General features: G+C 40.1%; 1 protein-coding gene across 3 annotated transcripts in view; it reads right to left on the reverse strand.

The window, feature by feature from the left end:
• Nucleotides 1-215: 215 nt before the first annotated feature.
• GCNT1 (glucosaminyl (N-acetyl) transferase 1) overlaps nucleotides 216-14745 on the reverse strand; it is a 126458-nt gene continuing 111928 nt past the window's right edge. For all 3 annotated transcript variants that reach the window (XM_069763131.1, XM_069763122.1, XM_069763142.1), the window contains exon 2: nucleotides 216-3011. In XM_069763131.1, coding sequence (XP_069619232.1) covers nucleotides 1585-2868 — 1284 coding nt within the window. In that variant the 5' untranslated portion in view covers nucleotides 2869-3011 and the 3' untranslated portion in view covers nucleotides 216-1584. The remainder of the gene's footprint in view (nucleotides 3012-14745) is intronic.

Here is a 14745-nt window from a genome sequence, read left to right on the forward strand (position 1 = left end):
AAAACAGGTGCCATACGGATGGAAAAAACCCCCATACATTATGGCACTTAACTGGCCTCTGCCTCCCCATGTTTTACTACCCAGTTTAGCTTGATTGGTTACCATCTGTTTGATGCCAGGAGGCAAGCAAGGTAATCAGACCGTGAACCATCAAAGTTTTAGATTACTAGTATGGATAAAATCTTTACTGTTCAGAAATAAAACATGGACACCTGTCAATTTACACAGCAGGTCATTGCTTTATTAACTAAATCTCTATAGACTGTGTACAGTCTTTACAATATAATACGTTTGAGGCACTTCAGAAAAATAAAATTGTCAGGTATTACCATCAAGTAGAAAAATAAAGGCTATAATACAAAACAACAGACTGGCATATCATGTTACTCTATAAAATGAGCCTTTGCTGGATCGACCGCTCATTAAAATTAATTTTAATAATCAAAATAAGTTAAACAAAAGGCAATTTACATATTAAATAGCTCGTCTTACAAAAAGTCTAATTTCATGTTTTTCACTTATCCAAACAGAAAAGGAACAATTGTGATCTCAAAATAGGTTAACCTATCACACACCACATTAGAATGACTGCTTGTCACTAATTTGCTCCCGTCTTTTGAAGTACGTTGTGTGGAATTAATGACTCTTGGACACTTACAGACTAAGGGGTTAATCTATACTCATTACTGGGGACCACTACTAAAGAGACACGTTCCTAAGGTCAGCATCCTATGTCTGTGAAACACAAACAGTGGTTGGATCGCAAGACTTTGCCAGACCCCAAGTCCCCCGTCTTGAGACAGCGGCCTCCTATATGGCAATTGGTCAACTTCAGGAGATCGAGCATTTAGACCGGGGGTTTTCCGATCAGAGCCTGGTCCATGTTTCACATACAGGCTAAACCAACTTAAGAAATAGTTCCCTATTCCGCATGGAGATGATTCCTATTACTTTGAATGCTAAGTTAACACATATGCAGTTGCTCTATACTGAGCACTGCATTGGGGTTTCTGAAAGAACTGTCGAAAAATAGGATTCAGACGGGAACCTTAGCAGAACAATTCATTTGATAAGGCCAACGTAGTCACACTTGATTCCATCTGGCTCATGTCTCGCCAGTGGTAATCTGTTTTTAGATGTGCACAAAAACATGGAAGACTATGCTTTAGAGGATTTTAGCACTATTAACAAAACAATAAAACATACCAGGAAATGGTTGGAGAGGCTAATAAAATATGTATGGCATGAATGCCACCTGGCAGCGTCCCATACCAGGTGCACAGTGGTCCACTGTTGAATTTAAGCATTACAAAGAAGGCACTTTTATGTTGACAGACGTGAAGAAGCAGCCAAGAACATATTGCACAACAACTCCTAACGGAGTTAAAGTAGAGCTATTTGCAGCTCATCAGCTGCAGTCTCACAGGTAACTTGTACTATCCAATTTCTGTAAATTTTTGAAAGATACTCCTATCTTGCAGAGTGCAAAACAGATTGCCCCATCAGCCTACAAATACTGTGCAGTGTCAGAAAGTGGTATGATGTGTGTGTTCAGAGCATTTTAGCACTTTGGCTGTACAGAGATCACTCATGCACTTCTGGATATAGTGTTTTGTACCGCAGATGTTCCTCTAGGCATTGAATGGCAATAGAGTCTACATCCAAATCAAACTTGTTAGCAAATAAGTGATGCTTCCCTAACATAAAAGGCAAATCACCAGCACCAAACACACAAACTGATCGCACATGAGCTCCAGCACATGGTGGATATGGTGCTCCTTTAGCAACATCTCCTTCCAAGTACTGCCATTTCACAAACCTTGCAACAGAATTCATGTCTGAAACATCGTATTTGCCATTGGCAGGAACAGATCCTGGCATTTTGGGAAATCTGTGTAGAGTGGCCCATAAAAACTCATCTGGGCTATAAGTGTCCTCAGACCACTTTAGAAACGTTCTGATTTTCTCATTTTCAAAGACCTGGCTAACAAAAGCTCGACTGAGAACAAAATATGCACTGCCAGAAAACATTGGGATTTCAAATGGCGGCGGGTCCTTGTTAACATCAGTTTTCTGAATGCCATGCTCATTTATCTCATAGTGCTTCCTCCACCGGACTTCTTTGTGCGATGGCGTCTTCTCTGTTTCTAGACTGTTTTCACCTTTCAAGGCTTTTAACATTTGTACCATTTCTCTGTTGGTTTTTATTGGAAAGTCCATGCCACAGAGGTTTATTAAGTATTTCCACTGAGCATCCGCATGGTGAAGGTCTTTCATGCAGTTGAGGTCAGCCTGAACACGACTCCATGATGCGTACACTACATTCTCCAGTTGGGAGGCTATAAAGACGTTTTCAAAACAGGCGGCGATTCCTTCCACTGCAGCCATGAAAGATTCAGAAGATTTCTTGTCGACATGGATGCAATAATAATTTTGAGGCATGTATATGGTACGCAACAGTCTTTCAAACATGTCAATTTTATGGTGAACCACTATAGAATAAGCTAAGGGGAAATCACGCTCTTCATTGCTAACTGGATATAAAATATATTTGCGATCTTTGGTAAAAGTGCTACAGTCTTTGGTCATATTGATGTAATCATTTTCATTTAGACGTGGCCGCTGTCTCCGTTTCACAGTGATGAGCTCTAATTTGGCACTTTCTATTGCTTCAATGTCACCTTTTAGGATTTTTGTACAGTTCACATTACTAGTGGGATTCTCTTCTACAATTTCTAAATTTTTGCTAGTAAAATATAGAGGTTTGCTGTGGTTCCTCACCACCGTGAGGGTGGCTGCGGTAAGTGCGATAAAGAGCAACAAGCCTAGTCGTCTGACTTTACAGTGGCGTAATTTTCTTCTCAGCATTTCAGAATGTCTTGAGCAATAAGGAACACAAGAAAAAAAAAATCTCACTTCCAGTCAAGGGACATATGTCTTCCAGAGAACCAATGTGTCGTCAGAGGTCAGTTGTGGTTATGTGACTCTTGGCATTAAGAACCAAATACACCCTAAAAAATAAAAATTAAAGAAGTTTGATTACAAAGATAAAACTGACCATTATAAATGCAAGAGAACCTTTTCTTCACCATTAAAGATGCGTTCATACATATGATGTATCCCAAAGTGCCAAATCTATATATCTAATGCATATAATAGTATATTTTTAAAAATTAGCTGTACATATTTTTGTGGGAGATTACAATGCTATTCTACATGGTGTAAAACCAGAGTAAATTTATCCCATAAAACATTTTTATTAATAATATAATAAACAGTGTTCATCACAAAATCAATTTCATAGAAAAATATCAAAGCGGAGGCTGCTGTCCTTAAGCAGAAACTTTAACACACTTAGGCTACTTTCACACTAGTGGTTTTTTGACGTACGTTGCAATGCGTCATTTTGGAGTAAAAACGCATCCTGCAAAGTTGCCCACAGGATGCGTTTTTTCTCCATAGACTTTCATTAGCGACGAATCGCCACACGTCGCATCTGTCGTGCGACGGATGCGTAGTGTTTTGGCGGACCGTTGGCACAAAAAAATTCCATGTAACGTTTTTTGGTTCGTCGAGTCCGCCATTTCCGACCACGCATGCGCGACCGGAACTCCGCCCCCTACTCCCCGGACCTTACAATAGGGCAGCGGATGCGTTGTAAAACTGCATCCGCTGCCCACGTTGTTCTTTTTTTTCCCGCAGTTTGCTTCGGTACGTCGGGCCGACGCTAGTGTGAAAGTAGCCTTATACACATTATTGGTTGCAATTCACAAAAATTCCTGGTGTTAAAGTACCATAGTCTACTCCAATAATTTTAATCCGTCCATGACACACAAAACTTATAAATGCATGGTATGTACATATTAAAGGAAATAGACTTCCATGAAAATGACCACTGGTGTGTGTGCTGGCTCCCAACAGCTGTCCTTCGACCCCAAATGATGTGGATGACGCAGGACGCTCAATGAATTCTTGCGCAGTGGCATTGCTATCCCGTGCAGGTGCACTTTTCTCTGCAATAATGCAGGCATACGCAGTGATGTCCTTTGCTCTGCCGGCAGTAGGGGAAAGCAAAGTGCACCTGCACATACTGGCGATGCTACTGCACAGGCGCAAGAATTAATTGAGCTATGTGGCTGACGCATGAAGAATCATCTACACCAAGTCAGAGCCGGATGGCTTTTGGGAGCAGAGAAGAGGCACAGACGACACAGCAATGACACCCATTGGACTGGACATCCTCATTTAAATACAGTTTAGGACTAAATAGTATTTTTAGGGGGAGTTAGGAAAGAATGTAAACAAATGCCACAACCTTTATCTGCTGCTATTATGCTAACACACAAAAAATAGTAACAGGTTACTTTTATCATCTCCACCCATGGTGACAGCTTTTTAGGCGGTCCAATATACCTCTATAACCTGTGATTGCACTACCAGATGAAAATGAATGCTGGGTTTCACGCTAAATATTAAAAAATAGTTGCACATTTCCTCTTGTTGGCTTTTTAAGGCATTTTACAATAATTTAAGAAATGAAGCGGTGTTCATCTTTCGGTTATTGCTCCAGCACATGTAAAATGGAAACAACTTTACTGCAGCTATTACACAATTCCATGCTAACATACTATTATCAATCCATAAAACTGTTATACAAGCCTAAGGGCCTGTGCACATGTTGCAGATTTTTCACAAAACCTGAAGGGTTTCCTGATAACAGGAAAGTGAATGAGATTCCTGAAGTCTCGTGCACATGTTGCAGATTTGTGACTTGCAGATTTAAATCTGCAGCATGTCAATTCTTTCAGCATATTTGCTGCAGATTTGACTCCTACTAATGAATGGGTAAAAATCTGCACCAAACATGCATGTAAAAAAGGACCTACTGTATATACTAGAGTATAAGCCGACCCGAGTATAAGCCGTCCCCCCTAATTTTGCCACAAAAAAACTGGGAAAACTTATTGACTCGAGTATAAGCCTAGGGTGGAAAATGCAGCAGCTACCGGTGAATTTCAAAAATAAAAATAGATGCTCCATACCGTTCATTATGGCCCCATAGATGCTCCATATAAATCTGTGCAATATAGAATGCTGCTGCTGCAATAAAAAAAAATGACACTCACCTCTCTTGCTTGCAGCTCCTCAGCGTCCCGTCTCGGCGTCTCTCCGCACTGTCTGTTCAGGCAGAGGGCGGCGCACACTAGTAAGTCATCGCGCCCTCCGACCTGAACAGTCAGAGCAAGAGGACGCGGAAGACGGAGCGGCGCCCGGCGTGTGGAACGTGGACAGGTAACTATGACATACTTACCTGCTCCCGGCGTCCCTGGCTCCTTATCCTGGACAGCTGGTTTCCGGGTGCCGCAGCCTCTTCCTCTGTCAGCGGTCCCCGTTACCGCTCATTAGAGGAATGAATATGCGGCTCCACCCCTATGGGAGTGGAGTCCATATTCATAACTTTAATGAGCGGTCCCACGTGACCGCTGAACAGGGGAAGAGCTGCGGCACCGAAGACCGTGGGATGGGCAGGGGGAGCGCCAGGACTAGGTTAGTATATGACAGACCTCTCTCCCCCTCACCCGCCGACCATGACTCGAGTATAAGCCGAGAGTGGCACTTTCAGCCCAAAAATTTGGGCTGAAAATCTCGGCTTATACTTGAGTATATGCGGTATTTTACGCAGTTTGTTTTTCCTGCCAAGAGATGCAGAAATTTCTGAACCAAATAATATGTGAACATACCCTCAGGATCTTTTTAACCCCTTAACGACCGCTGATACGCCTTTAAAACGGCGGTAGTTGAGTTGAATTTTTGGAGTTTTAGTTTTTAGCTTCGCAGCTGAATGATTTACATCTGTTAGCCAGCATAAGTACATGTGAGGATTCCCTAACAACCAGGCAACCCCCACATGTACTTATGCTGGCTACGATATGTAAATCATTCAGCTGCGGCGCTAAACTAAAACTCCAAGCACTAAAAAATACTCGGAAAACCCTCGAGCATGCTCTAAAAATCTCGAGTAATGAGTATATTCGCTCATCACTATTTATTTCCATTTCCCCATTAGGGTTAGAAGGTTGGGGCTAAAATTAGAGTTAGGATTAGGGTAAGGATTCTTTTACACTTACCGTGGTTTTGCTTCCCGTTTTTGCGGTCCCAATAGATTTCTATGAGGCCACAAAAACGGCCAGCAACAATTCCATGGAGCGCCGTACGATGTATGGCCGTATTTACAGCCGTGAAAAAATATCGAGCCTGCTCAATATTTTTCACGGCTTACTGACATGGCCCCCATTGTAATTCATTTGGGCTGCAAAAACAACGAAAGGTTGTTTTTGCGGTGCACAGTGACTTCTGGTTTTGCGGACCGCCATTTTTTTTCCCAACACTTTTGCCATGATATTGCAAACAGGAAAAACTGCAATCCGCAAGTATTTTGCGGTCTGTTATTGCAGCAGACTGTGAAAATTGCGGCAACACGGCCCGCAAAAAACCCGGTAAGTGTAAAAGAAGCCTTAGGTTTGGGATTAGGGTTAGGTTTGTGGTTAGGGTTGGGATTAGGGGTGTGTTTATGATTAGAGTTGGGATTAGGGCTAAGGGTGTGTTGGGGTTAGGGTTGGAGTTAGAATTGGGGGTTTCCACTATTTAGGTCTATCAGGGGGTCTCCAAACGCGACATGGCTCCACCATTGATTTCAGCCAATTTTGCGTTGAAAAAGTCAAACGGTGCTGTCTCCCTTCTGAGCTCTGCCATGCACCCAAACAATGGTTTACCCCCACATATGGGGCTTCAGTGTACTCAGGACAAATTGGACAACAACTTTTAGGGTCCAGTTTCTCCTTTTACCCTTGGGAAAATAAAATTGAGAGCTAAAAAATCATTTTTGTGGAAAAATGATTTTTTTATTTTCACAGCTCTGCGTTATAAACGTCTTTGAAGTACTTGGGGTTCAAAGTTCACACGACACCTCTAGATGCGTTCTATGGGGGGTCTAGTTTCCATAATGGGGTCACTTCAGGGGGATTTCTACTGTTTAGACACATCAGGGGCTCTGCAAATGCAACATGACGCCCGCAGACCATTCTATCAGTCTGCATTCCAAAACGGCACTCCTTCCCTTCCGAGCTCTGCCATGCGCCCAAACGGTGGTCCCCCCCCACATATGGGGTATCAACGTACTCTGGACCATCAAAGTTGTTGTGCAATTTGTTCTATTTCGCCTGTTACCCTTGTGAACGTAAAAATTTGAGGGTGAAAAGATATTTATTCTACAAAAATGATTTTTTATTTTCATGGCTCTATGTTATAAACTTCTGTGAAGCACTTAGGGGTTCATAGTGCTCAACACACATCTATATAAGCTCCTTGGGAGGTCTAGTTTCCAAAATGGGGTCACTTGAGGGGGGTTTCTACTGTTTAGGTACATCAGGGGCTCTGCAAACATAACATGACGCCCGCAGACGATTCCATCAAAGTCTGCATTTTAAAACGTCACTACTTCCCTTCCGAGCCCCGCTGTGTGCCCAAACAGTGGTTCCCCCCACATATGGTACATCAGCGGACTCAGGAGAAATTGGACCCCAAAAGTTGTCCAGTTTGTCCTCTTATCCTTGTGAAAGTAAAAAATTGCGGGCTAAAAAAAAAAAAAAAATCATTTTTGAGGGAAAAAATTGATTTTTTATTTTTACGGCTCTATGTTATAAACGTCTGAAGCACTTGGGGGTTCAAAGTGCTCACCACACATCTAGATAAGTTCCTTAGGGGGTCTAGTTTCCAAAATTGGGTCACTTGTTGTGGGTTTCCACTGTTTAGGCAATTCCAGCCAATTCTGCATTGAAAAAGTCAAATGGCGCTCCTTCCCATCTGAGCTCTGCTGTACACCCAAACAGGGGTTCACCGCCACATATGGGGTGTCGGCACACGCATGACAAATTGCACAACAAATTTTGTGGTTAATTTTCTCTTTTTACACAGGCGAAAATAAAAAACAAATTGGTTCAGAAGTAAAATGTTTGAGAAAAAAAGTTAAATGTTCATTTTTTCCTTTCCCATTGCTTCAGTTCCTGTGAACCCTGAATGTGGTTTTGCGCACAGTGAGGGGTGCAGTTTTTAGAATGGCGTCACTTTTGGGTATTTTCTGCCATATAGACCCTTAAAAATTTTTTTTCATAAATAAACGCAAGTAATATCAAAGAAATTTTACCACTAACGTGAAGTACAATATGTCACGAAAAAAGTCTCAGAATCAGCGGGATCAGTTTAAGCTTTCCAGAGTTATAACCTCAAAGTGACAGTGGTCAGGGATTGTAAAATTTGGCCTGGTCATTAAGTACCAAATTGACTGTCACTAAGGGGTTAATAGACAGCAGAAATTTCGCTATATTTACAGTCTGTTACCATGGAAATGTGTAGGTCTTCTTTGGCCATAACACAAAATGCCATGAAGTTTTTAAATCACGTGCATTTGCAGTGTTGCTTTTTTCAATAACTTATTAGGAGGCACAAAATGCCTGTTCTGTTATTAAAGGTGGCTCAAGTCTTTGGGATCCTGTTTTCACAAATTTTAAACTAAATTTGTAAGATGGGAGCTCATCACTGATATTTACATGAATCAGTCTTAACACTTCTTATGGTCTATAAGAGTAAACAATTCTCCAGTCCTTATTTTCATGATTGAGAATTTACACCAGTCATTAAAAACGTTAGTAGTCAAAAATCCTTTACAAAACAGGTCTGTCACAAAAAATTATGCTAAACCAGTTTAAACAAACAAACTAACCAGGATCTATAATAAAGAGGGTCATGATCAAAGAAAAAACCCATAGCAGCAATTACATTAAACCAGAGTAAAGCCATTGTGCACAAGGCCTTTGTATATCGCATTATATACCTATAAATCCTGAAAATCTCCTTCCAAACAATATTACAATGCCAGTTGAAAAACGAAACATTTTATGACTTTGATCAGTAAGTTTACTAGAAAGATGAATGTGTGTGTGTGATGTGTTCCCTACCCAGAGCAGCTGCATAAATCTCAAGCATTATTCCGTTCTGAAAACAAGCAGTTAGCCAGCAGCTCTGGGTATGAAAGCAGTACTTTGTCAGCAAGGAAAAGGGTGTTTTTTTTCACTGAATATGTGCTTTTTGCAAAGTGTAAGGTTACCTAGTAACTCAATATTTATCCAGATGTAAAGCATTTTTAAGGAACATTGACTTTTACATTTAATAGGATATCTAAAATTCTGATTCCTCAAAATACAGGAACAGTTTGTTTTTTTTCATTCTAAAAGCACACATCAACATATAATCAACATGATGATTAATTTATAGATTAATAAGAGGAAAATACTACTACTCTGGCTCACTGCAGAAGCTGTATATTTAAAGCCAACGGCTGGGTACTATTGCAAGTTTTGGGAAAGTCTTCCATGACATCAGAAGGTCAGAACCCAATCCCACCCTATAAACACCTTTGATAAAAATTGATTTCTACATATATTAGTGGCTGATGGGTTAAGAGTATGCGTTTATACTTGCCAACTTGCAGCTTTAACATATCCACTGATCATTTTTAGGCAGGCAGACTGCACTTTCAATGTATACAGAAAGATCCATAGTAGTTCTGGGCGCATAAGTGGTCATTGTACTCGACAGCACATGTCCTGTTTACACAGAGCAATGTGCTGCAAAGAACAAAGATCTTTAAGTAAGCATGAAAATTCCAACCAACCATCTTTTTATTTATACTACATAAACAAGTGTTCCTGGGGGCACATTCACAAAAAAAAAAAATTGGACAATCTTAAAATTTCCTATTTTCCCACAATTTTTAATATTTTATTTTCCTTCCAGTAATATATGCTCAATGCAAAGTCTTTGTGACCAGAATAATGCGGTCTTAGCCTCAGCCTTCATTTACAGGTACTGTATATATCCAAATATATAGAGGGGTACAGAACCCTCTCTCCCCCTTTCTTTCATATGCACGTAGAGCAGTCACTCAATATTTGATAAATTACAGTTTATAAATTAATGTCATAATTCCTAGTATTCTCACGATTGCTAAATGTTTTACTATTAGTTACCTGCTTACATGTTCTGCAGTTGGTACTCCCACATTTAAAGAAACCTATCCAATTAAGCCATGTTTTTTGGAATTAGAAATATACTAGGTGAAATCATATTGCCTAGCATTTGTGTTCGTCTTGCCACATTGCACCTTGACTGTACAACCGCTGACAATTTCTGTGATCCTCATACAAGATAGGGAGAAATTTGTTTTTAATCAGTAAAATTGAGGACTATATTGAAAAGAAGTAAGATTTTAGTCTCATTTGTTGATTAGTTCGTTTGTTATATTTTAGGATAAAGCAAGTCTTGTCGTGCCCAGTCAGGATAATTTCTCTTTTTTATATTATGTACAGACTGGTTCAAATTTGGGGACAAATTATTTTTGTTACTACAGTTCCTCTTAATTCTTGTGAAATCCCCCACAGGAATGGTTGGGATTGTATGCTTTAGGTGACTGCCGGTGGCATCAAGTATGGGGTTACCACTCAGAGGTTTTTGGCTATGTACCCACGTTGCAGAATTGCCTGTGGAATTTTTTGTGCGGATTCTGCATCTAGAAAACGCAGGTGCGGATTTGATGCGTTTTTTATGCGGATTTGCTGTGGATTTCTTGCGTTTTTTACCCGATTTCTATAATGGAATGGGTACAAAAACGCTGCAGATGCGCAAGAAAAGAAGTGAAATGCTACTTTTAATCCGCAGCGTTTCCGCACGGAATTTTCCGCACCATTAGCACAGCATTTTTTCCCCCATTGATTTACATTGTACTGTAAATCACTTGTGGATCTGCAGCATTTCGGCACGGTAAAAAAATGCTGCGGATCCGCAGGAAATCCGCAATGTGTGCACATAGCCCAAAATATGTTCTAGTGGATATGAGCTAATTAGGCACAACAAAAAGATCCAAATCTAGAAACAAAATAGGTGTAGAATCATGTAAAGAAACTGAATTAAACTCATTAGAATTGAGATACTTCATGAAGTCTGGAATGGCAGATACATCACCATCCCATATGATGAGCAGTTCATAAAGATATCTGCCATGCCAAACAATGGATGATGCAAAAACATTAGCGGTAGAAATCAGAAATTTAAATTCCCAGAGAGCCATGACAAGATTAGCAAGCAATGGGGAGCATTTGGCACCCATCGCTACACCCGAAACGGTGAAGAAAAAAATAATCTGTCAAATGAGAAAAAAAAAAAAAGGAGTTAAAAAAAAAAAAAAAGTAACTTGCAAAATGTAATTAATCATATCACCTGAATGATTGCTAGATTTGTTGAAATTGAATTCTAAACCTTCCATGGCTAAGGAGTATGGAATACAAGTGCATAGTGATATATCACCACATCACAGCATAACCATCTATAATCCGACATCCACATTATTTTTTTCTTCTTTTTTTAGAAAAACAAAAATACCAAAATATCTTCAGCGCCTCAAATATAAATTGGACCGAGAGTAGTATCAATGAATCAAGCCATTCGCCAACGTGTTCGTTTCCTGATCCAATTCCTGACACGGTTTCATGGGGGGCACATCATCCATTTTGTAAATTTTAAGTAACCCATGTAGCATGATAAGAATGGGACATTGCACATCTAAAAAATTCAGCCTGTTTCTTTGTTAGGACGCCCAAATTTAATCCATCTTTAATCATATCCAATTTATTCCTAAATTTTAACGTGGGGTTCGTGGAAAGTTTCTCGTAGATGGAATTCGATAATTCAAAAATTTTGGCCAGATAATCTTTAGAATTCATGATGACAACTACCCCCCATATCGGACATTTTAATCATAATGTCCAGCTTTTTCTGTATTTCTTGTAGAGCACTGTAATCTTTACGTGAAAAGTTTTTTCGAGTATGATTATTACTAACAGTCATTCAGAATTTTTAATTCATATTCAACAACTTGAAATGTATCCATACAGTCAGATCTTGATTGGATCGGATAACAGAAAGGGTTTTTCACATTTAAGATTTGAATGGTTGATAATATCCTCATTTTTGCACTGTTCGTGCACAATTCACGTAGAGTTAGGAGAGATATTAGTTCTTCGAAATTCAAATCATGATATTGATTAGTAATCTCATTGAAGTCCTTATTTGATAATTCTGGATCATAAGACCAAAAAAGTTTTCTGATCATAAGATTACACAAACGTATCCACATCTAAGATAGTGGTGAATAAGTTCAAATTTGTGGCCTGGTACAGAATTAAACACAAAGTACCATATATACTCGAGTATAAGCCAACCCGAGGATAAGCAGAGACCCCTAATTTTGCCACAAAAAAAAAAACTGGGAAAACTTATTGACTCGAGCATAAGCCTAGGGTGGGAAATGCAGCAGCTACTGGTAAATTTCAAAAATAAAAAAACCAATAAAAGTAAAATTGATTGAGACATCAGTAGGTTAAGTGTTTTTGAATATCCATATTAAATCAGGAGCCCCATATAATGCTCCATACAGTTCATGATGGGCCCCATAAGATGCTCCATATTAAAATATGCCCCATATAATGCTGCAAAAAAGGTTAATGCTCCAGAGAATATTATGCCCCATATAATGCTGCACAAAGGTTCATGACCCCATAAGATGCTCCATAGAATAATATGCCCCATATGCTGCTTGTGATAAAAAAAAAAAAAAAAGACGACACCTCTCGTCGCCGGGGGCCTGAGCAGGCGGGGACACCGACACGCTATGGGGGCCAGGTGCCAGAGTCGCCGCTGGCTCAGGCCCCCGGTACTTGCGGTATTCACCTGTCCCCATTACACCGCCGCACGCCACTGTCTTCCGGGTGTCTGCAGTGACTGTTCAGGCAGAGGGCACACACACTAACCACATCATCGCATCCTCTGACCTGAACGTCACAGCCAGAGGACGCGGGAGACAGAGCCTGGCGGTGGAACTGGGACAGGTGAACATCGCATGGCTCACCCTCCCCCAGTCCAACTCACCCCATCCTGGCGCGGTCCCTGCTTCTCCAATGGTCTCTGGCGCCGGCAGCTTGTTCCTGTGCTCAGCGGTCACATGGTACTGCTCATTAAATTAATGAATATGCGCTCCACGCCTATGGGAGTGGAGTCACGACCATATTCAATACCTTAATGAGCAGTACCATGTGACCACTGAACACATGAAGAGCTGCGGGTGCCGGAGACCATTGGAGAAGCAGGGACCACGCAAGGATAGGGCGAGTTGGACTGGGGGAGGTTGAGCCATGCGATATTCACCATTTCCGACTGGTGCTCTTTTTGCGTTTTTTTGATGGTCGGAAATATTAACTCCTTCCAGTATGGACAGGCTCATTGATAGAGATAGACGCACTCATATTGGCATCATATTATTCCAGATCCGATGAAACAAAGCCAACATGTGACCTGGCTGTGTTTCTTTGGTTACTGGCCGGACTTTAAAATCGATTTGGGGGCTTGGGGTAATCTACCTCATTGACCCAATTCATACACCTTGTTAAATGAATAGTCATTCATATCCTGCAAAAACCTTCATTTTTCACGACCCATAATAACTTCTTCCAATAAAGAAATAGTTTCTTGTATCTTTTTCACAGTTCATCAAAACTAGGTGTGAGTTTAAATTGGTCCAACAGTTGTTTTGTATCATCAGTTTCTTTTTGCCTGTCAGACAACTTTGATTATTCATACTTAACCCCTTCATCCAAAAGCCTGCTTTCACCTTCCAGACCAGGCCAATCTTTACAATTCTAACCACTGTCACTTTATGAGGTCATAACTCGAACGCTTTCACAGATCCCAGTAATTCTGACGTTTTCTCATGGCATATTGTTCTTTGAGATAGTGGTAACATTTCTTTGATATGACTTGCGTTTATTAATGAAAAGAAACGGAAATTTGGTGAAAATTTCACAATTTTCAAAATTAAATTTTTATGTCCTTATTTCAGAGAGTCATATCACACAAAATAGTTAATAAACAACATCCCCCACATGTCTACATCAGCACAATTTTGCAAACTTTCTTTTGTTAGGAAGTTATAAGGTTGAGGGTTAAAAGATTTCTCATTTTTACAACAAAATTAATAAAACCATTTTTTTTTTTTTTTAGGGACCACCTCACATTTCAAGTGACACTGAAGGGCCTATATGACATAAAATACCCCAAAATGACTCCATTCTAAAAATTGCACCCCTCAAGGTACTCAAAACCCCATTCAATAAGTTAATTAACCCTTCAGGTGTGTCACAGGAATTTTTGGAATGTGTAAGAAAAAAAATAATTCACTTTTCTTTCATAAAAATTTAATGTAGAGTTACCTTTTGCGAAGGTAAAAAGAAAAAAAAAAAATTAACAGGAGAAAATGGACCATACATTTTGTTTTGCAATTTCTAGTTTTGAAAACTACACCCCTTAGGAAACTTCTCTAGATGTGCATTGATGTGTAGAGCTGTGGGGGAAGGGGGAGAGGGGGGGGGGGAGGGGGGAACACTTCCCACAAAAATCTTTTAGCTACAAATTTTCTGCTGCTAGAGCTGTATGACATGCGTTTTCCCGCTAAACACTAGCGTTTTGCAAGCATAATTAGCTTGCAGAATGCTAGCGTTTTACAAGCGATCTGTAGCATCGCTTGGAAAACTGATTGACAAGTTGGTCACACTTGTCAAACAGTGTTAGTAAAAATATAGA

This window comes from Ranitomeya imitator, chromosome 1 (assembly GCF_032444005.1).
Source record: "Ranitomeya imitator isolate aRanImi1 chromosome 1, aRanImi1.pri, whole genome shotgun sequence".
NCBI lineage: Eukaryota > Metazoa > Chordata > Amphibia > Anura > Dendrobatidae > Ranitomeya > Ranitomeya imitator.